The sequence below is a fragment of the Aspergillus ambiguus genome, assembly GCF_047715705.1.
Source record: "Aspergillus ambiguus strain CBS 117.58 unplaced genomic scaffold BDV59scaffold_21, whole genome shotgun sequence".
Classification (NCBI taxonomy): Eukaryota; Fungi; Ascomycota; class Eurotiomycetes; order Eurotiales; family Aspergillaceae; genus Aspergillus; species Aspergillus ambiguus.
The window spans coordinates 181,533-201,481 of record NW_027395534.1 but is presented as its reverse complement, the minus strand read 5'-3'; the positions used below and the strand labels follow the sequence as shown (position 1 = coordinate 201,481).

Sequence of the window (19,949 nt, the reverse complement as noted above, 5' to 3'; positions counted from 1 at the left end):
CGGGCAAAGTTGCACTCCGGCCTCCCCCGCCCTTGGCGCACTAAATAAAACCCAGTACCGATCTTCATTTCCCTTCCGCCTAGAAGTTTGTTTGGTGACGTTGTTGTTGAAGATCACACGTCAGCTAGGAGGCTGCTTGTCTAAACACTGGCTGGCACGGCGGTATCTATCTGCCTGGCCCCGCGATTGGCTTCGCACTCTGCGAGGGATATAAGACATTCCCCCGGGACCTGCATGATCAATAAACAATGCCCCGAGAGATAAGCCGGCTCCAGATCTTTCGAAAATTCCCCGAACAACACAACCAGGACAATGGGAACTGCTTCGGAGGTCCAGCCCGGATCTAAACGGGCTTCCTCCGGGAACGAAGAGCCACCCGGCGAGCACCATGACTTGTCGCAAGCGACCGCCGATGAAAAAATTAGTATTGTTCAAGTACACGGTGCAAAAGGAGGGCAAGCCGAGGCAGAAATCCTACATGGTCAGGATTCAGACGGCAAAGACGCGCAGCCGGAACAGAAACCGTCCCTGGGAAATTACTTCGTGAGGAACCATCGCTGTTGGTGTTGAACATTTCGCTGACAACCTGTACTTGTAGAGGATTTTCTCTTATGCCAACACACAAGATCGTATCGTCCTCGCATTCGGACTTGTGTGTTCGATCGGATCCGGTGTGGTAGGTTCCATGACGCTGGCAGTTGAGACAAGGACCTGATATTTGTTGCACAGCCCTTACCCTTGATGAATATTGTTTTTGGAAACCTGGTTGGGGAGTTCAATGGGTATTTCATGCGTGGGACAACGGTCACTGAGGATCAATTCAAGGCCTCCGTGAACAATCTGAGGTAGGTGGTTTTGGTTTGGGGTGTTGTATCATGTTGTTTGGAGCTTTATTGACCTGAGTGCAGTTTGTACATCGTTTATCTCTTCATCGGAAAGTTCGCGTTGACATACTTTTCCATGGTAAATTGATCCCCTCTAAATGAGAGCCGAACCACTAACCGACCTAGTACTGTTTCCGTGTCATCAGCCTTCGCATTTCGGCCACCCTGCGACTAGAATACATGCAGTCCCTCTTCGCTCAACCCATCAGCAGGCTGGATGAGGTGTCAGTGGGAGCCATCACGAATACAATTACAACGCTGTCGAACTCTATCCAGCAGAGCATTTCGGACAAAATAGCCATCCTCTTTCAGTCTACCTCCCTCCTACTCGCCGCATACATCATTGCGTTCAAATACTCTTGGGCTCTGACACTCGTCACGAGCGCTGCCCTTCTATTCATGCTGATAGTCTGCAGCTTCACAGTCCCGCTGTTAATAAAGACACAAACGGAAGTGGACGATGCAGACAAGAACCATTCATCCATAGCGGCCGAGATCTTCGGTTCCATTCGCACAGTTGTGTCCCTTGGGGCGCAAAAAACTCTTTCCAAAAAATATGCTGGCTGGATTGAGGAATCGCGGAGGCGAAGTCAACGCATGTCCATCGTCCTTGGAATCCAGCTTGGTCTAATGTTCTTGGCCATGTACTCCAGTTATTCGCTGGCCTTCTGGTTCGGTCTCAAACTTTACAGAGAGGGACATATTGAAGACATCAACGTAGTCATTACGTGGGTATCCGTGCAACCGTTTTTATGGTGATGCTAATGAATTTACAGGGTGTTCTTTTCCGTCATGATTGTAGTGAGTGTCTTAGGGAATATTGTAACCCCACTGATGATTGTGTCCAAGGCGGCTAGCGCTGCCGGATCCTTCTTTGAGATGATCAATTCCGAGAGAATCAACACCAGCGGCCTTCGTGACCCTGAAATATCTGCCGAAGTGGATATTGTGTTTCAGGATGTTGAATTTACATATCCATCACGACCAGACACAAAAGTGTTGACAGGGTACAACGCTCGCTTCGAAAGGGGGAAGACGACCGCTCTGGTAGGACCGTCCGGTTCTGGGAAAAGCACGATAACTGCGTTGATTGAGCGGTGGTATGACCTGGACGAGAATGATGAATCCCCACACCGGGGAACCATCTTCGTTGGTCAGCACAATATAAAGGACCTCGATCTGAAATGGTGGAGATCTCGGATTGGGCTCGTTCAGCAGGAGCCGTTTCTCTTCAACGATACGATTTTCAACAACGTTTCATTCGGTCTGATCGGAACCCAGTGGGAGAACGAAACCGACGTGATCAAGAAGGAACTAATAAAGAGCGCCTGTGAAGAAGCATTTGCCGCGGAGTTTATCCAGCGTCTTCCAGAGGTACGTGGCACTTTTAGGTCCTGCAGCGGCGCCTAACTGCAACAGGGCTATGACACCATTGTGGGTGAGAACGGTATCAAATTGAGTGGTGGCCAAAGACAACGTCTCGCTATTGCGCGAAGTATAGTAAAGCAGCCAACTATTCTGATATTAGACGAGGCAACAAGTGCAATTGATGTTCGCGGAGAGAAGATAGTCCAAGCTGCACTAGACAGAGTGTCCAAGAACCGCACCACGATTGTGATTGCTCATCGGCTGTCGACCATACGCAAGGCAGACAAGATCGTCGTCATGACCGGTGGAATTGATAAGGAGCATGGGTCGCATGATGATCTCATGGCGATTGAAAACGGAGTCTATAGAGGCCTTGTCAACGCGCAGAAGCTGGAGATCTCCGCAGAAGACGAGGCCGATACGGCAGAAGCCAGTCCGAAGCTGGAAGAGGAGGTTGATTCCGTGGACACGTCTCTGTATAACTCCTCCCCAAAGGACGAAGAGGAAGATTCCAACGTGTCTCGAGGCTTTTTCACAGCTGTCGGACAATACTTGTACGAGCACCGTGCAAGATGGTTGTTGTATATCCCAACTTTGATCGCCGCCGCTGCTGCTGGGGGTGAGTGTTCCGAAGCCGCCATTGAAAACCAAGCTAATACAAAATGACCTGAAGCCTCTTACCCTTTACAGAGCTGGTTGATGGCACAGTTAATTGGAGTATTCCTACTGACCGGACAGAAACTTGTGGATGCTGCGAACTTTTGGGCTTTGATGTTTTTTATTCTTGCCCTCGGAGTGGCTGTCTGCTATAGTGCACTGGGATACTGCACCAACCGATTTTCCGCGGTAAAGCAATGACCAAAGCGCCTTAGAGCTATCTAATACTGACATTTATCTAGGAGGTTGGCTCATCTTGCAGGACGGATTACCTGCAGAATATCTTGACGAAACCCATAGCGTTTTATGACCGTCATGAGAACGCGTCCGGTTCTTTGGTCTCTCGATTAGCTACCGATCCCAAACAGGTCCAAGAATTGTTGGGTACAAATGGTATCTTTCCAGTGATCTCCATTTTTGGCATTATCGGCTGCATTGTGATTGCCTTTTCTTTCGGCTGGAAGCTGAGCCTCGTGGCCGTATTTGCTGCTTTACCTTGCACGTTTCTCGCCGCATTCATGCGCATCAGATATGAGCTGCAGTTCGAGGCAATGAACGCGGAAGTTTACGCGGGTAGTTCCCAATTCGCAACTGAAGCCATAGAAGCGTTCCGAACTGTCTCCGCCCTGACAATGGAGGATACCATCTTGAATCGATATTCGAACCTCTTACGGCAGCAGCAGAAAAGAGCTTTTTGGAAAGCCTGGTACGCAACATTGGTATATGCGTTCTCTGATAGTGTCGAACTATGTGCCATGGCACTGACATTCTGGTGAGTCCGCATCCAGAGATGAGACATGAATTTCTGCTCATAACATCAGGTACGGTGGCCAGCTTCTCGCATCAAGAGAGTACGAGCCGACCATATTTTTCGTCATCTACATGGCAATTATTCAAGGAGGACAACAAGCTGGCCAGTTCTTTAGTTTTGGGTCGAATTTCGCTCAAGCGACGGCATCCGCGAACCGGATGCTGAACTTTCGCCCAAAACGAGCCACTAATAGCACTAACAGTGACCCAGCACAGATTACACGATTTGAGCCACAAGGGGGCGCGAGAGTTAGATTCGATCAAGTCACGTTCAAGTACCCGTCGCAGGAGATCCCTCTCTTCAGCGACCTCGACCTCACCATCGAAAGTGGGCAGTTTGTTGCCTTCGTGGGGGCTTCGGGTTGCGGCAAAACCACGGTCATATCGTTACTGGAGAAATTCTACCACCCATCTCAGGGCGTAATTTCAGTCGACGAACATGATATAAGTTTTCTAGAAACGTCATCCTACCGCAGGGCCATATCACTAGTGGCGCAGGAGCCGAGACTCTTTGAAGGGACTATTCGTGACAATATCACATTGGGACTCGAAAGCACTGAGTACACTGAAGACGAGATAATCCAAGCATGCAAAGACGCCGAAATCCATGATTTCATTGCGTCACTTCCGGATGGCTATTCAACTGAGCTGGGCATTAAAGCCCAGACATCGCTTAGTGGAGGGCAACGACAGCGCCTCTGTATCGCGCGAGCGCTATTACGGAAGCCCTCACTTTTGCTTTTGGATGAGGCCACCTCCAGCCTGGATTCGCAGTCAGAAAAGATCGTGCAAGCAGCTATGGAGCGCCTGGCAGCGAAGAGAAGTATGACGATTGTGGCTGTCGCCCACAGACTGGCCACGATCCAGAAGGCGGATGTGATCTTCGTGTTTGGAGAATCTCATGCTGGTAAGGGTTCTCGACTAGTGGAGCAGGGGTCACATCAGGAGTTGCTCCGGAGAAAGGGAACCTATTGGCAAATGGTGAGCATCCTCCACCTCTTACAAACTTTTCGATGTACTAATAATTACAGTGCCTGGAGAACGCGCTGGACAAATAAACTACGACTCCCCTCATGATCTAAGGTGTTTTTACACCTTTGTACTTTATAGTTCTCTTCTCTCCTATTATCATATGACATAATGATTCTAATAAGATTCTTCACTTCAGACGATTTTAGATGTGGCGTTAATTGTTGTGTGTCAGCTTGCAGGACTCGTGTTAATATAATCTACCGTAGAGCTGCGACTGTCGGCAGCGGATTTAGCGATTACCGCGGATTTAAGGCCTAGGTACGCTTAATTCCGCTACAGAATGTATATATAAATACAAAATACGTGCCAACAGCGATGAGGTTCTCCTAAAAGTCATGATAACAATACTCCGAAAAAATGTCACGCAACAACAATCTCAAAATCGTGTTCGGGGCCATGACCTTTGGCAAACCAGGTGCGCCTACACCTACCACCCTCTGGGAGAACATGGTTAATATGAGAAGACACGCTCGGCGCTCGTGTACATGATATCAAAGTAGCGTCTAGGATGCTCGATTCTTTCCAGAGCCGCGGCCACAATGAAGTCGATACAGCTCGCATCTATGGCAGCGGATCCACAGAGGAGATGCTCGCTACATTGAATTGGCAAAAACGGGGCATCACAATGGACACAAAGCTTTACCCCACGACCGGGAAAAAGCAGTTTTTCAGCCAAAACTATACACACAGGCCAGAAGATATCCGTCGCGGTCTTCTCGACAGCCTAGATGCTCTTCAAACCACTAAAATTGACATGTTTTACCTCCACGGACCGGACCGCAACATTCCCTTCGAAGACACGCTCCGCGAAATAAATAAGCTTCATGAAGAGGGATACTTCACCCGCTTCGGGATCAGCAACTACATGTCCTGGGAGGTGGCCACTATATGCGAAATCTGCAAAAAGAACGGATGGATCATGCCAACTGTCTATCAGGGTGTATATCATGTGCTGCAGCGGAGTATCGAAGGTGAGTTGCTCCCATGCTTGCGCAAATACGGCATCTCTCTGTATGCTTTCCAGCCTCTAGCAGGCGGATTCTTGACAGGACGGTACAAGCGGGATCAGACTGATTTCGAGGCCGGGTCCCGTTTCGATCCACATATTGCGCAGGGCAGTATACACCGGAAAAGATATTGGAATAATGTATATTTCGATGCGCTGGAGGCTATACATGCATGTGCGGAAAAGCATGGTCTTGGTGATGGTGAAATTGCGCTAAGGTGGCTGAAGCATCATTCGTTCCTCGAGGAGAAATTGGGTGACGCTATAATCATCGGTGCGAGCAGTGTGAATCACTTGGAGACGAATCTGATGGATTTGGAGAAGGGTCCGCTTCCAGATGAAGTTGTTCAGGTTGTGGAGGAGGTCTGGCCACGTGTGAAGGGCGTCGCCCCAAACTACTGGCATTAGTTGTTACACCCTTTTTTTAATATAGCGAGAGAGACCTATGTAGGTCCATCGTCCCCACCGAACATGTATCTTCATGATCTTGCAAAAGGATAGTAATTGTAAGCATTTTATATCTGGCGGAGTTAATTAGGCTAAGTCCGCCCAACCGAGGCTGCTGCGTTAGTAGTATGTTCCGAGTTTCCGATAGAGGCGAGCTATACTAGGGTCTTTGTTACAACTTCGTTACCACATCGGCTGGATGATCCGAACTGGAATTCCTTACCCAATGATGCCAAATCAATATTTAATGGCAGCGCAAGGACCTTGTCGTCCAATTGACTTGATGTCCTGGACAGAAATTGGATGGAGGTTGCGAAGGTGAACATACTCGCATATATTGGGTACCGGTGCCGCCTAGACAGGAAACAAGCAGATGACGCTGTTGGAGAGTGTTGTTGAGCCCAAAAATTTAAGATGGTGCGACATATCCCATACCATCGTCTGATCTTGGACCAAGGTGTGGTTACCGAGGATGTTATCAATCATCAATACCCTGGACTAGGAACTGAACAGGATCCGTTCGTTATTTCCTGGCTCCCAAACGATACAAGAAACCCCATGAACTTCTCAGTCAGAAGCAAGGTGGGGATTACTTGCATTGTTTCCATCGCTACCCTGGGCATCGCTCTTGCGTCGTCAGCATATTCCGGCTCCATCAAGCAGGTCATGGAGCATTTCGATGTGGGAACAGAAGTAGCTACACTGGGACTGTCGCTTTTTGTTCTTGGATTCGCCTTGGGCCCCTTTGTGTGGGCACCTCTCAGTGAATCTATTGGCCGTCAATTGCCTTTCTTCCTCTCGTTCGGTGCCATGACTGCTTTGCTTGCCGGATGCGCTGGGGCCCAAAATATATGGACCTTGCTAATCCTTCGGTTTCTCGCCGGAGCCTTCGGATCTTCCCCGTTAACAAACGCGGGAGGCGTGATCAGTGATATGACGACAGCCAGATATAGAGGTCTTGCATTGAGCCTTTTCGCAGCTGCTCCCTTTATGGGGCCCGTTCTAGGACCGACGGTGGGAGGATTCCTGGGGATGAGTGCTGGCTGGAGATGGGTGGAGGGTTTCCTCTCCGTTTTTGCTGGCCTACTTTGGTTGATCATGGCATTTTTCGTGCCAGAGACGTACGCCCCAGTCCTTCTGCGACGACGAGCCGAGCGACTATCACAAATGACTGGAAAGATATACCGGACGAAGCTTGATGTCGATCAGCCAGAGGCAGTGTCGCTGAAGCAAATGTTCCTGAAGTCTCTGTCCCGTCCGTGGATCCTTCTGTTGCGGGAACCAATTGTCCTCATCTTGTCAGTCTACATTGCCATCATCTACGGAGCACTGTTCATGATGTTCGCAGCCTTCCCAATTGTCTATCAGGAGGGGCGTGGCTGGAACCAAGGGATCGGTGGACTGGGCTTCATGGGTATAATGGTTGGCATGCTGATTGCTACAGCCTATACCATCCCGGACAACACAAGATATCTTAAAGACATGGACCGACACGGAGGCTTTGCTCCCCCCGAGTCACGCTTGCCTCCTGTAATGCTGTCGGCTGTCTGTATTCCAGTAGGACTCTTTTGGTTCGCCTGGACAAATAGCCCTTCGATCCACTGGATGGCCAGCATCGCTGCAGGAGTGCCCTTTGGATTTGGAATCTTGCTGATATATTTGGGGATAACGAGCTACCTAATAGACGCCTACACAATCTTCGCTGCGTCAGTTCTGGCTGCTAACGCGACACTTCGGTCGGTGTTCGCAGCATGTTCCCCGTTATTCACGACGTACATGTATGATGGACTCGGTATCCATTGGGGGTCCTCCATTCCTGCATTCCTGACGGTTGCTTGTATGCCATTCCCATTTCTTTTCTACCGGTATGGCAGAGCAATTAGAGAACGTTGCAGATTTGCGGCACAGTCAGAAGCCTACATCCAGAAGATCATGGAAGACACGAATGATGATGCATCGAGGGAGAAGTAAAGTCGAAGACCGACCAGCTTCGGATATTGCATGGTCATACAGGCGGCGTACTTTCTATAGAAGTTTCGATCAGTGGGATTGACCACAACAGCTGCTGCTGAAATCATAGATAGATCAACATACACTTGCTCTATGCACCAGTTCGAAGCGCTTGTGCTCGCTGCATAAGTTTGAATACTGTCTGCCACTCACTCTTTGACCCCATCAAGCCCCACTCCCGATAGACTGAGTTTACCGCAATCCATGCGCGCTCCACCGAGGGACACGGTGGCCGCACACAGAGCTCAGTCAGGAGAAAGGTCAACAGATACCATCGGGACGAACTCTGGCGAAAGTACCAGTTCCACTTCGCAGTCACGGGAAAGGAATCGATGAAGCGACAGAACTCAACCGCTTCAACTGCCGCTAGGAAAATCCAATCTAGAGTATTGAGGTCGACTAATGCCGGCCCAAAGACTGGCTGGTGAATCACGAAAGATATCTTGGGTACCGTCTTCGCGAGACCGATATATAGTCGGCTGGCTGGATCTATGGGGCTGCAGTGTGAAATATATTCGGACCAGACTCGTTGGCTCAAGCTCTGAACGGCCTCGGCCCATTTAGACTTGCATTGACAATTGTTATTCAGAGTGCACGGGCTTGAGTCCAAGTTTTGCTTCATTCTTCGGATGGCTGCGATTGATTCATACCGTATGCTGGCGAAGGTCATCTCAGTAATTCCGGTTCTGTCTGTAACAGGTAGATTAGAACCCTGAACGATGTCTCCGTCGTTGATATTAAGCGGGATCTTCGTGTCGAATGGTATGTTTAGGACTTCTGAATCGGTGCCTTGGTCCTCTGAGCACCACAGATCCAGCAAGCAAATGTGCCACCAGAGCCGCCGCCGCATCTCCACCTGAAACGTGTCTAGACCATAGGGCTCCCCATCCAGGTGAAGATCCATATTCCTGGCCAGGCGCATTACTACTGTCGCCATTGCCCAGACGTATGCAGAATCTTCTATATGCTTTCGAGCGGATGAGAGGTAGAGCACAAAGGCTTGGAGGAGCGTGAAATTTCGGGTTTCGAATACTCTCGCTTGTGCGAATGTGGCCCTGATGGCTTGTCTGTAGACAGTTTAAAGCTGATGCCGAGAACGGTCTAGGTCTCGAATACAGTGTTCGTTGGACATGCTGATCAGGGAAGAAAAGAACACTGCGAGGCAAAGGGCCCGTTGATCCAGACTTAGCGTCTCTGGAGATGCAGACGTCTCCATCAAGAGTGATTGAAAGCTTGGTTTGTGGATAATTGGGACAACAGGCGCCACTTTTTCCTGATAGACATCCCAGAGAATAAAGACCTGCGTTGGGCTTGGAAATAGGCCGGTGGAGGGCAACGGTGCAGTGGTTGTACCGGCTATTAAGGGCGAAGGATCGCGCCCGTATAGAGCATCTCCATCAAGCGGTGATCCAATGTGGATCTCTCTTTGATATGAAGAATCCTGTATCGTCTCGTCAGTTGGATAGGAACCACACGGTGATGAGCATACGGACCATGTCAACGAGTTGACACCCCAACCTCCTGCGGATATAGGCCATCTCTTCGCCTTTCAGCATCCTTCCAAACTCCCCTGACATATGGTGGGCCACTCTGACTGCTGGGCCATACTTTTGGTGTTTCGAATGAGGGCGTTGCCGATGCTGCGTGGGAGTATGAGAACGTTGCCCGTCAACAGTCACAGGGGCTGATGTACCGCTATTACTTTGTTGGAATGATTCAACAATTTTCTCCAGGCGTGTTAATTTGCAGTTTAACTCGTCATTTTCCTCACCCATTATGCCCCGAGTTGTGTAATGTGCTGGATATGAGTCAAGACTTGCGGGGTAAATTGCTATCTTGATCTAAGTAGTTTTGCCCTAGTCATGTGAATCCTACCACTAAAGCTACAAGAGCATTCAATGGCCAGAAGTTGCATAGAAGTTGTTTAATTCAGTCCAATTATGCCCTGTTCATTAAGACAAATCCGAACCTCAAATGCGAAATATCTCATCTCATATATCCTGGGCCAGGTATCAATGCATTATTCCCAGCATTGTAGATCATCACCGACTCGACGCCCAAGCGTTCTTAAATAGTACTTTCAGCTTCACCGCCTCTCCTGTATCTTTCACCCTCTGTTCCAAGAAGCCCTCAAGATCGTCCCAGAACGCCTGCGTTTCCAATACGGCCTCTCCGCTAGGGCCAACAGCCGGCTTCGGCGCTCCAGAGTCAGGCTGCTCAGGGGAACTTGTCATGTCCGCCTCAACAACCTTTGCGCCGCCCATGATCATGACTCCAAACTCAACCTCCTTTCCGCCGGCCAGCATCTGCGGTTCGTCTGACAAGATCTCGGCGATCGTCTTCCCAGTCACCGGCTTGCGCTTGTAAAGAATCTTGATCTTATCCAGAGAAACGGTGCCATCCTGCGCAGTGACCACGCGAGCCTGCACGGCATCCTTGAGATCCTGGACGGAAGTCGTGGCCAGGGGCGCATTTGGAACGGTGAATTCGAGGGTGGGGTTGCGAGCGGACTTCAGGCGCACGGTAATAGACTTCGAGGACCCGGGAGCCATAGCGGGCTTGACTTTCTTCGCCATTTCCGGATGAGGAGCTTGCAGACGGGGGAGGAGGTACTGCGTCTGAGTTAGTACTAATACGTTGAATGACAAGCACAGCATGCGGTGTTCATCGCATTTGGACGTACCGGGACGCGAAGCCCGACTCGTTCAGGGTCGAAGACATAATCGGCGGAAAGTTTGACTGGACGCGAGTCCAACGAGGCAAGGTAGGACTTTATGAAGGTGAGTTCGGTCATGGTTGCGGGAGATTGGAAAGATGTAGAGAAGAACAACAGAGCGAGAGACGACGGTGAATATCCCGCAATTCCTCAGGCACCAAGGCAGAAAGAGTGGGGCGCCTCAAGCTGTCCGAGGCTCACCGCCTACCAAAAGCTTCTGCCAGCAGTGACCGCCTTCAGCAGAAAAAAATTGGAAAAGGGAAAAAAAAGCGGGAGATTTCCAGAGCGTCTCGATCAACTCAACCCATCCTTTTTTCTATATACCCTGCCACACTCGCATTTCACCATGGGTAAGGGCCGTCGCATGAAGAAGCAGGGCCCCCCGGCTCCGCTTGACGAGTCGAAGATCACGACAATCAAGAAGCGCAAGGCCGGAGAGCCTGAGTCCAAACCCGAGTCGGGCGCGAAGCGGAGAAGAGCTGCCGTTGAGGACGATGAGCCGGTGAAAAAGGTGTCGAAGAAGAAGACTGATGCCGCTGCTACGAATGGAAAGACCGTCAAGTCTACGACAGAAGCCAAAGAAAAGCCCAAGGAGAAGGCTACCCAGAAGAAACAGCTTTTTGCGGACTCGGACGAGGAAGAAGACGATGAGGAAATGTCCGGGCTCGACGATGGAATGGCAGACGAGTTCGGTGACCTGGACGACATCAGTGATGGATCTATGGATAGCCAGGAGGAAGGAGATTCCGGTGACGAGAACGCTTCCTTCATGGACTCCGACGAAGAAGACCACCCTCGCGCCAACATGTTCTCCGATGATGAGGAGTCCGACGCCGAGGAAAAGTTGACTGCTGCCAACATCGCAGGGCTGTCCCGTAAACTCGACGCCGCCAAGCAACTGGAAGAAGAGGAAGCCGAGCAAGAACTGAAGGAGGCCGCGCTTCAGACCAACATCGCTGGACCAGACGTCTTCGGAGACGCTGAGGCTGTCGCTGGCCACGGCCTCGCCCCCGACCTGCAATTGCTCCGCACCCGCATCACAGACACGATCCGAATTCTGGGCGACCTCAAGACGCTAGGCCAACCGGGTAAGTCCCGCGCCGACTACCTGCAGCTGATGTTGAACGACATCTGCACCTACTACGGATACACGCCGTTCCTGGCCGAAAAGCTCCTCAACCTCTTCACGCCCATGGAGGCTTTCGCCTTCTTCGAAGCCAACGAAACGCCCCGCCCCGTCGTTATCCGCACAAACACCCTCCGTACGAACCGTCGGTCCCTCGCGCAGGCTCTTATCAACCGTGGTGTGGTGCTCGAGCCCGTTGGAAAGTGGTCCAAGGTCGGCCTGCAGGTGTTCGAGTCCGCCGTGCCGCTCGGTGCCACGCCCGAGTACCTAGCAGGCCACTACATCCTGCAAGCGGCGTCGTCCTTCCTCCCCGTCATGGCTCTCGCCCCGCAGCCGGAGGAGCGCATTCTCGACATGGCTGCCGCGCCCGGCGGTAAGACAACGTACATCTCGGCGCTGATGCGCAACACGGGCTGCGTGATCGCCAACGATGCCAGCAAGCCGCGTGCGAAGGGTCTGATCGGTAACATCCACCGACTGGGGTGCAAGAACACGATCGTGACGAATCTGGACGCGCGCACGGCGTTCCCCAAGGCGATGGGTGGGTTCGACCGTGTGCTTCTCGACGCGCCTTGCACTGGCACGGGCGTCATCTCCAAGGACCCGGGTGTCAAGACGAACAAGAACGAGCGCGACTTCCTCGCGATCCCGCACATGCAGCGCCAGCTGCTCCTCGCGGCCATTGACTCGGTCGACCACTCGTCCAAGACCGGCGGCTACATCGTCTACTCGACGTGTAGCGTGACGGTCGAGGAGAACGAGGCCGTCGTGCAGTATGCGCTCAAGAAGCGCCCCAATGTCAAGCTCGTCGACACCGGCCTGGGTGACTTTGGCTCGCCCGGCTTCACCAACTACATGGGCAAGCACTTCGACCCCAAGATGACCCTCACCCGGCGGTACTTCCCGCACCGCGAGAACGTCGACGGTTTCTTCGTCTCCAAATTTAAGAAGATTGGTCCCACGCCGGCGGCTAAGCCGGGCGCTGAGGGCGCGGCGGCTTCCGCTCCGGCCACGAGCAAGCCGGCCGAGTCCGCCGATACGACGGACGAGGAGCTGGTCGACAAGACGCCCATTGCTGATGAGGATGGAACCGTTATGGATGCCGAGGGAGGTACATTCGGGCCGTTCGAGGAAGACGAAGATGCGGAACGCATTGCACGCGCGGAGCGCAATCGTCTGCGTCGCAAGGGTTTGAACCCTAAGGCGGTGCTGAACAAGCCGGGAAAGTCGCCCAAGAAGGATTTGCCTGCTGAGAAGGCTAGCGATGCCGCCCCCGAGGCGAAGAAGAAGGCGAAGAAGGAAGCCAAGGAGGATGCAGAGAAACCTTCTGTCGAGAAGACACAGTCTTCTCCGAAGGGGAAGGGCAAGAAGCAGATTCACAGCCAGGGCAAGGGCAAGAAGCCCGCCAAATAGACTATCCTCGCGCTGGTGTGATCTCTGTATAATCAATCTTGTCAATTCTCCCTGGTTTGAAAAAAAGCATTCTTCGTGTTCTGATACGGATGGCGCATATTTGATTCTCCAATTAGCAGTAGATAGCTAGCTGGTCCGAATATAGATACCACTGACGGTTTACATTCTCTATCCAAACTAAGCAGTGTCTGCGCAGATTCTTTAAAAGCATGACAATCAGATCTAATCTCGCTTATAACATCAATCAAGGATAAGCCATATCTTGAAAGTCCGGGGTATGCCGATATTCTCCAATGATGCATCGAAATATAGGAATCAACTCCACACGTTCCAGCGCGTATAACAGATCGCCCTATCCCGCTCACGTGCGGTAGATCTTGACCACGTTAAGAATGTTCTTGCGACAAATCGGGCAGATGTCGACCTGACGGGCGCAGGCAACGCACGCGCAGACATGCCCACAGTCGTAAAAAAGCGCATCCTGCTCCTCGCTGTAGCAGATCTGACACAGGTCCATCTCCTCGTCCGCGACCTCCCAGTAGCTAATGCCGCGGCCGTGACGCTTGCCGTCTTTATATCCGCCAACATATTTGTTGCCAGTCTTCTTCTCGACGAACGTGCCTTGTCCGTGGCACTGGTTCTCGAACCAGTCGCCGTCATATGTATCACCGGTGGGGTACTCCATAAGCCCGCGACCGTGTCGCTTTCCGAGGACAAAGTCCCCGTTGTAGGTGGCACCCAGATCAGAGACATGCTTGCCCTTTCCGTGATAGTATCCTTTTTGGAACTCGCCGCTGTAGTAGTCGCCTGTGAACGTAGCCTCGATGGTCTTGGTGCCCGTGAAGGCCTTGGTTGGGTGATTGCGCGACTCAGCCCACAGGTAGCGGACGAGCTGGTCAGGATTGCCGAAGAGACCTTCTATGTTCAGTCTTGCACGTCTGTAGGGTATTAGTATTGACTCTTTCAGATTGAGAGCTGTTTCAATCTTACCGGTCCTTATTAAGCTTATCACCAATGATGAAGCACGTGCCATCAGGTACAAATATCTGGAATGTTTCCGCAGAGGATAGCGTCGTTACAGTGGTGCCATCGACGCGTTGCCACACTTGGAAGTCCTTCATAGGAGCCCATTGTAGGTGTTTCCGCACAGCAGTCTTAATGTTTTCTTCCCTACGCGAGAAGAATGATCCCACGGTACGCAGGGCTTGCGCCTCGACGTCGAACAGTTGGATAAAGTAGTAGACGTGTTCGACGGGGAGAAGGATTTCCGGCTCCGTAGGAATCACCTGTGATTCGTTTTGGCTCTCGATGGGCTCCGTTTCCATTTGCTGAACGTCTTCTGCGATTGCGGCTGCAATGGCGGCCTCATTGGCGGTATCGTCCACAGGAGCGTTATCCGCAAGGCCAGCATCAGAGGTAGGGACCGAGGTAGGTGGAGCGACGACGGCCGGGGTCTGCACAGACACGGTACCTGAGGAGCCTGCTTGTCCAACTTCGACCTCAGGAGAGGACAGTCTTTCATCAGAAGATTCCGCACCCGATCGCTCCACGATCGCTTCTTCTGGCTTGTTCTCACGAGCCGTCATCTCAGGAGGATCGGACATGGCAAAATACTTGGCATCCCCTGTGAAAATGTTAGCAGAGCGTCCACTTAAGTTGATACAGATTGACTGACCGTCGGAGACGACTTGCATCCAGAAACGAGCAGGGCCGGATTGTGGTTGGTCCAATTTAGTCGCCAAATCCGAGACTCGAGAGAACGCGAGTGTCGGGCCAAACCGATCACGCGTGTGACCGATCTGCCAGAGCCGGATGTTCTCTGGGTTGGCAGGCTTCTCTGTGCCAGCAGTTGTCCAAAGCGCAATTCGCCTGCGAAGCTCGCTGAGGTTTGTGACACGAGGAAGCGTCAAATACATCACGTTGTTGGCGGCCTTCGCCTGGGACATCAGGTCGTAGGTATCGAACAGACTGCCCAATTTTTCATACTGGGGCGACGAGTATACTTCCACCTGGACGTCCTGCTCTGCGAGACCATCTTCAGCCTTCGGCTCGGGATAGGTCCCGGTCTCGTAATACTCCTTCAGAGCAGGAGAAGCATCCCACGGACCCTGAGGTCCTGGCAGGTAGTCCTGCACAACATCGCCACGGATGTACATCACAGCAATGGCAACGTCATGGCCAGTCTTGTGGTCGACCTTTTGCGAAGAATCCAGACCAAGGTGCGGGCCAAAGGCGGTTTTCCGCGTCAGGCATTCGACGCGGTTGTCACTGCCATCGTCAAAGGCGAGCCAGCGAGTTCCTGGACCACCAGGACGGAGGATACTGAAGAATTTGCCCGACGTACGGCGGCCACGATGTACGATGTAGCCGTACAGAACGTACTTGCCGCACTGGCCATCCATCAACCACGGCGTAAGATCCAGCTCCTCATCGAGGTCGACCTTATTGTACAACAGCCTCCACTGGCGGGCTGCCTTGTCCAGCCTCTGACGGCTCAGTTCGAGGTGCAGAACCGGGGGCAACGCCCAGCGACCCGGCTTGGCATCCAGATACCAAGCTAGAGCTTCGCTGGTTGTCTTCGCTTGATCGGCGGGTACACAAATGCGGGAATTGAACTCTCTAGGAATGGTGTTCACAGGTGCGTCCGCAGGCAAATCTCCCACGGAAGGGCTGTCGAAGAGAGCAGCGAGGTCCTTCACGGCGTCCGTGCCCGCAAGTTCCAGCTCAAGGGTGCGTCGCAAACGTTCCCAGAATTCACACACATCGCTGGAATACTCATGCAAATTTCGCAGAGTCGAGGTGATGCTGTCGGTGTCCACATACTGCAAGGATTGACCGCGGGAGCGAAGTTGCCAGAGGAACTTCTGCAATGCATCGCATAGTGGCTTCGGCTTTACATCACAGTTGTAGAGGTGCTCTAGGACGTTGGCGTTTTGAATGATGTTGCAGAAGGGTGCCATATGGACCCATGTAGCCAAACCCGCCACTTCGGCGCTGTGGTTGATGACGGAGTCGCCTAGGGGTCGGTACCCCGTCAGACCCAGGCTGTCCCACGTGGGCTCCGAATCGCTGGCGTGCCACCAGAGAGACCGTGTGGGGTCATCAACTATACGGATGTAGGCATCAAACGCCAACGTATCATTCCGAAGCAATGCCTGGCGCTGACCTCGCTGACGGCGATGGATCTGGTCCCAAGGACCGTGGAAATTCGTCCAGCCCCAGTCGAGATTGTGGGGGTTAAACTGATGACAAGAAGATTGCATCCAGCCGGTACGTGGCTCCTCTGGGTTATACAAAATCACACCAATCTGAGCAGACACACGCCAGGTATGGGTGGGGGGAGCGGACTGGCTGGAGGCGGCCGGATAGTGGGTCTTGTAGTCTTCCAGCCACGCCGCCGTATCTTCGCTCTGAGGGAACTTGAGGTGGAGATCCGGGGTAGTGTCCTGGAGGACGGCGTCGGCAGGTCCTCGGCGTACGGTGAATTCGGAATCCGGCAATGTCTTATCTGGGATGGGCATTGTGGGAGAGCATTCAATGTAGATACTCAAAGCGTTCACATTATTGCCACGAGGGAAGAACTTGATGGTCCACCAGTACCCTCCGATGTATGCGGGGGGCGAGCGCATGATCTTGGCATGGTTTGGGTGTTCTTTCGTTCCACGGACGCCTTTGACTTTCCACGTGAGGCGGGCTTTCTCGACAGGTCTGTATTCAGGATCATCCAGATCAGGGTGGAAGTTCTTCTCCCAATAGTCGTCTGGTCTTGTGGTTAGCCGCCGGTCAATGCATACGGGCCGGAGGAAGCATACACTCGTAGGCACTGTAGTCTCCATCCGCGGCCGACTCGATCTCCCTCATCTCAGCCTCATCCGGCACCGAGGTATCCTCTTCCATTTCGGCCCAAAAGGCATGTTCTAGGTCGGGAGGCTGAGGTCGAGGTGGCGCTGGCGTGTCAGCCTGAAGGGAATTCTGTGGCTGATCTTGTGTGGTGGGGTCTGTGGAGGCCGGAGGGGGGTGCGTGGTGTCGTTAGGTGTTGGATCGACCGGCATGTCTGTGGTGTTATCGACAGTGAGGGTGATGGGAGGAGGGGCGTGTTCAACGACGACAGATGTCGGTTGTTGATTCGTATCCATGATGTATAGATGATGTGCGAATATGTATAGAGGACGGAGGGGTCGATAAGGAGCTCTTATCAGACGGGGGAGAAGGGAGAGAAAGAATGGCGAAGAGATGAAACGAGGGAATCAGAGAACGAATGATGACGTGGAGAAGAGAAGAGAGAGGAGAAGAGGAGAAGAGAGAGAGAGAGAGAGAGATGTACGAGGCAGAAAAAGAAAAGAATGAGGCTGCCAGATCACGGGGTGCACACCGCTGTTTGTCACGAATGCATCGATGGTATCGAGGATTTCCCTCTATCGATCTATATAAATATGCCCTCGCCACTTCACCTCGATTGTCTTTCTCGACCCCAATAGGATTCTGTGGAACTGCTCCACCCGAACCTCTTCTTTTCCTTCATCCCATTCGTCTCCTCCATCGCCTTGTCGCCGCCCCGGCTTTGCGGCCGTCAAGCCTACGGTGGTTGGCTCCCCTGAGCCCCAGTTGGGCAATTCTTTCGGTGGTTAATCGCCTCGGTCGGAGTCCATCATCCGGTTTGCCATCCTTCTAGAATTTCTGCCATCTCGTTTTGTCCGTCTCTGTGGTGGGGTGGGTCTCCCGCCACAACGACTGGATTTCCACCGCAGATCCATCAATGGGCGCCGTTTCTCGTCGGTAGAAGCCCCCCCGAAAAGAGACTCCGAAGAAAGTAAGGGTAAACGAAAAGCCAGATCCGACTTGATCGGTTTCTTTCGCGGTCGCATCGGTATCACTAGTCTTAGTTTTGGGCTTCTGCTCGCGCAAACGAGGCAGCGACCATGAGGGGAAACACCACTGTCGCCTCCGCATACACTTTGACGGACTCTCCATCGGCCTTGATCTTTCCCCAACTGATTGCTTCGTCCGGGCGGGCACCCGCATCGCTGCCATCGAACTCCTGCGCCGTGTTCACATACACTGCGTGTTCCGCGCCGTTTCGCATCAGACAAGCATTCGCAATGTGATGTTTGATCACCCCGCCTCCGAGAATAATCATCCCCGCACGAGCCGCGCGGACAGCCATGGTGTTGATGCGTCGCACATCATCGACGATGTCCACGCGGAGTCGCAGCGGCGAGGACCGATAGGTGTGGAAGTACATCATGTCTCCCAGGGAGCCATCGGTCAGGGCAGGACAGAATATAGGGATGTTGTTGCGGGCGGCCCAGTAGAGCACCGAGTCCTCATGGTTGATCTCGCGGCCCAATCGTTCGATGATGCGGCTTGGCGTCCAGTGTAGCTCATCCTCCTCGTTTCCGGTTTCGAGGGCTTTCTTCTTGGCGGCCTCTTGCTCCTCCACCATGCGGTCCAAGATGGGGACCAACCAGTCTTCAAAGGCACAGTAGTTACTGTTGGGGACGACAAGATTTCCGATTCGGTTGAGACCCTTGGCCCGTAGTCCGGCGCCAGGAGAAGTGAAAGAGCCCATGTAGGTGGGGGCGAGACACTTGATCAGGTCTTCCTCGACTCCTCCAGCGGTGGTGACAATGGCAGAGACGTGGCCATGGCGAACGAGGTAGCGGATAGTATCACGGAGACCGGACGAAATGAGGTTGGAGGTGTATCCGAGGAAAATGGTCGTTTTCTCGCCAGTTTCCGGATGACGATAGGCGCGCTATCCAGAAAGTTGATGGTTAGTTCTAAGATATGATACATAATTCTGGTTCAGCTTCAGACGGCCTACCATGTTATTGATGATGCGGGTGGCCTCGGCCACAGCACTGCCCTGGAACCCCATGTATTTCATATTGTCGACCAATTCGGCGACAGTGATGTCCCGACCTTGAAACTTGTCGAAATCAACGCCATGGACCTCATGGGTGCCTTCGGGGATGGGCTCGGAGGCGACCAAAACGGCGTCGGTTGCGGAGGAAGGAGGGGCATCGGCGGGGTTGGATTGGGAGGCCATGGTGGAGAGGTCGAAGGAGTGAAAGAGGATGAGGAGGAAAAGGGACTGAAGGCAGAGGCAAGGAGAGGAGGGCGAGTAGTGCTGGACGCTGTTCTTGTGGCTGTCTGCTGGAGGGAAAGAATTCTTGCACTTGAATCTGAAGTCGGTGATTGGCGGGGAAAAGTCACGATGATTGGTGCCTGAGGAATATATCCTCCAACAGAACTGATGCCCCAGGCATAAAAACCGCCTCAGGCACCATCTTCAATTAATTTAATTGATTGATTTCGATTCCCCAAAAACAATTAAGAATGCTGCCGATGGGCACGCTAAACCATGAAGATGACTAGCGTGCTGGACGGACTGGGGAATGCCCTCTTGTCTTCCAATTCTTCCTCCTCTCTCCCAGCTGCTCCTCCAGCTCTCTGCTTCTCTCCGTCTTCTTCCCTGC

General features: G+C 52.5%; 9 protein-coding genes across 9 annotated transcripts; 4 read left to right on the top strand and 5 right to left on the bottom strand.

Moving 5' to 3' along the window:
* Positions 1 to 78: 78 nt before the first annotated feature.
* BDV59DRAFT_57024 (ABC transporter ATP-binding protein) lies at positions 79 to 4,877 on the top strand. The gene is made up of 11 exons (XM_073696656.1): positions 79 to 543; positions 599 to 676; positions 730 to 845; positions 909 to 963; positions 1,011 to 1,612; positions 1,661 to 2,258; positions 2,304 to 2,871; positions 2,926 to 3,098; positions 3,152 to 3,681; positions 3,731 to 4,700; positions 4,751 to 4,877. The coding sequence occupies exons 1-11, from the start codon at positions 313 to 315 to the stop codon at positions 4,775 to 4,777; spliced, it is 3,948 nt and encodes a 1,315-aa protein (XP_073546814.1). The 5' UTR covers positions 79 to 312; the 3' UTR covers positions 4,778 to 4,877.
* Positions 4,878 to 5,108: 231 nt separating this feature from the next.
* On the top strand, positions 5,109 to 6,165 carry BDV59DRAFT_202946 (aldo/keto reductase family protein; the record flags this gene model as incomplete). The annotated part of the gene is made up of 2 exons (XM_073694170.1): positions 5,109 to 5,166; positions 5,216 to 6,165. The coding sequence occupies 2 exons, from the start codon at positions 5,109 to 5,111 to the stop codon at positions 6,163 to 6,165; spliced, it is 1,008 nt and encodes a 335-aa protein (XP_073546813.1).
* A 453-nt stretch (positions 6,166 to 6,618) lies between these two features.
* On the top strand, positions 6,619 to 8,175 carry BDV59DRAFT_208737 (MFS transporter; the record flags this gene model as incomplete). Its single annotated transcript, XM_073695265.1, has 1 exon — positions 6,619 to 8,175. The coding sequence occupies one exon, from the start codon at positions 6,619 to 6,621 to the stop codon at positions 8,173 to 8,175; it is 1,557 nt and encodes a 518-aa protein (XP_073546812.1).
* On the bottom strand, positions 8,165 to 9,405 carry BDV59DRAFT_57007 (fungal specific transcription factor domain-containing protein). The gene is made up of 2 exons (XM_073696655.1): positions 8,299 to 9,405; positions 8,165 to 8,229 (listed from the first exon to the last, which is right to left on the bottom strand). The coding sequence occupies exon 1, from the start codon at positions 9,149 to 9,151 to the stop codon at positions 8,306 to 8,308; it is 846 nt and encodes a 281-aa protein (XP_073546811.1). The 5' UTR covers positions 9,152 to 9,405; the 3' UTR covers positions 8,165 to 8,229; positions 8,299 to 8,305.
* Positions 9,122 to 10,010, bottom strand: BDV59DRAFT_180718 (fungal specific transcription factor domain-containing protein). The gene is made up of 2 exons (XM_073690112.1): positions 9,708 to 10,010; positions 9,122 to 9,655 (listed from the first exon to the last, which is right to left on the bottom strand). The coding sequence occupies exons 1-2, from the start codon at positions 9,987 to 9,989 to the stop codon at positions 9,293 to 9,295; spliced, it is 645 nt and encodes a 214-aa protein (XP_073546810.1). The 5' UTR covers positions 9,990 to 10,010; the 3' UTR covers positions 9,122 to 9,292.
* Positions 10,011 to 10,024: 14 nt separating this feature from the next.
* Positions 10,025 to 11,022, bottom strand: BDV59DRAFT_180717 (uncharacterized protein). The gene is made up of 2 exons (XM_073690111.1): positions 10,898 to 11,022; positions 10,025 to 10,826 (listed from the first exon to the last, which is right to left on the bottom strand). The coding sequence occupies exons 1-2, from the start codon at positions 11,006 to 11,008 to the stop codon at positions 10,257 to 10,259; spliced, it is 681 nt and encodes a 226-aa protein (XP_073546809.1). The 5' UTR covers positions 11,009 to 11,022; the 3' UTR covers positions 10,025 to 10,256.
* A 189-nt stretch (positions 11,023 to 11,211) lies between these two features.
* On the top strand, positions 11,212 to 13,628 carry BDV59DRAFT_180716 (rRNA (cytosine-C5-)-methyltransferase NOP2). Its single transcript, XM_073690110.1, has one exon. The coding sequence runs from the start codon at positions 11,277 to 11,279 to the stop codon at positions 13,467 to 13,469; it is 2,193 nt and encodes a 730-aa protein (XP_073546808.1). The 5' UTR covers positions 11,212 to 11,276; the 3' UTR covers positions 13,470 to 13,628.
* A 4-nt stretch (positions 13,629 to 13,632) lies between these two features.
* Positions 13,633 to 17,977, bottom strand: BDV59DRAFT_56986 (putative MATH and UCH domain protein). Its single transcript, XM_073696653.1, has 4 exons — positions 17,282 to 17,977; positions 15,145 to 17,229; positions 14,460 to 15,093; positions 13,633 to 14,407 (listed from the first exon to the last, which is right to left on the bottom strand). The coding sequence occupies exons 1-4, from the start codon at positions 17,604 to 17,606 to the stop codon at positions 13,831 to 13,833; spliced, it is 3,621 nt and encodes a 1,206-aa protein (XP_073546807.1). The 5' UTR covers positions 17,607 to 17,977; the 3' UTR covers positions 13,633 to 13,830.
* BDV59DRAFT_180714 (deoxyhypusine synthase) lies at positions 17,703 to 19,730 on the bottom strand. Its single transcript, XM_073690109.1, has 2 exons — positions 19,295 to 19,730; positions 17,703 to 19,225 (listed from the first exon to the last, which is right to left on the bottom strand). Exons 1-2 carry the CDS (start codon positions 19,517 to 19,519, stop codon positions 18,350 to 18,352), a joined length of 1,101 nt encoding a protein of 366 aa, XP_073546806.1. The 5' UTR covers positions 19,520 to 19,730; the 3' UTR covers positions 17,703 to 18,349.
* Between the last annotated feature and the right edge of the window lie 219 nt (positions 19,731 to 19,949).

Bases quoted from the DNA above. Each gene is read 5' to 3' on its own strand.
- BDV59DRAFT_57024 (XM_073696656.1), top strand. From the start codon at position 313: ATGGGAACTGCTTCGGAGGTCCAGCCCGGATCTAAACGGGCTTCCTCC. The intron at 3,099-3,151 runs GTAAAGCAATGA...ACATTTATCTAG, and splicing joins GCACCAACCGATTTTCCGCG to GAGGTTGGCTCATCTTGCAG. The intron at 3,682-3,730 runs GTGAGTCCGCAT...TCATAACATCAG, and splicing joins GCCATGGCACTGACATTCTG to GTACGGTGGCCAGCTTCTCG.
- BDV59DRAFT_57007 (XM_073696655.1), bottom strand. From the start codon at position 9,151: ATGGCGACAGTAGTAATGCGCCTGGCCAGGAATATGGATCTTCACCTG.
- BDV59DRAFT_180718 (XM_073690112.1), bottom strand. From the start codon at position 9,989: ATGGGTGAGGAAAATGACGAGTTAAACTGCAAATTAACACGCCTGGAG. The intron at 9,656-9,707 runs GTCCGTATGCTC...GAGACGATACAG, and splicing joins GGTGTCAACTCGTTGACATG to GATTCTTCATATCAAAGAGA.
- BDV59DRAFT_180717 (XM_073690111.1), bottom strand. From the start codon at position 11,008: ATGACCGAACTCACCTTCATAAAGTCCTACCTTGCCTCGTTGGACTCG. The intron at 10,827-10,897 runs GTACGTCCAAAT...ACTCAGACGCAG, and splicing joins GAGTCGGGCTTCGCGTCCCG to TACCTCCTCCCCCGTCTGCA.
- BDV59DRAFT_180716 (XM_073690110.1), top strand. From the start codon at position 11,277: ATGGGTAAGGGCCGTCGCATGAAGAAGCAGGGCCCCCCGGCTCCGCTT.
- BDV59DRAFT_56986 (XM_073696653.1), bottom strand. From the start codon at position 17,606: ATGGATACGAATCAACAACCGACATCTGTCGTCGTTGAACACGCCCCT. The intron at 15,094-15,144 runs GTCAGTCAATCT...ACATTTTCACAG, and splicing joins GATGCAAGTCGTCTCCGACG to GGGATGCCAAGTATTTTGCC. The intron at 14,408-14,459 runs GTAAGATTGAAA...AATACCCTACAG, and splicing joins GATAAGCTTAATAAGGACCG to ACGTGCAAGACTGAACATAG.
- BDV59DRAFT_180714 (XM_073690109.1), bottom strand. From the start codon at position 19,519: ATGGCCTCCCAATCCAACCCCGCCGATGCCCCTCCTTCCTCCGCAACC. The intron at 19,226-19,294 runs GTAGGCCGTCTG...CTTTCTGGATAG, and splicing joins CCCGCATCATCAATAACATG to CGCGCCTATCGTCATCCGGA.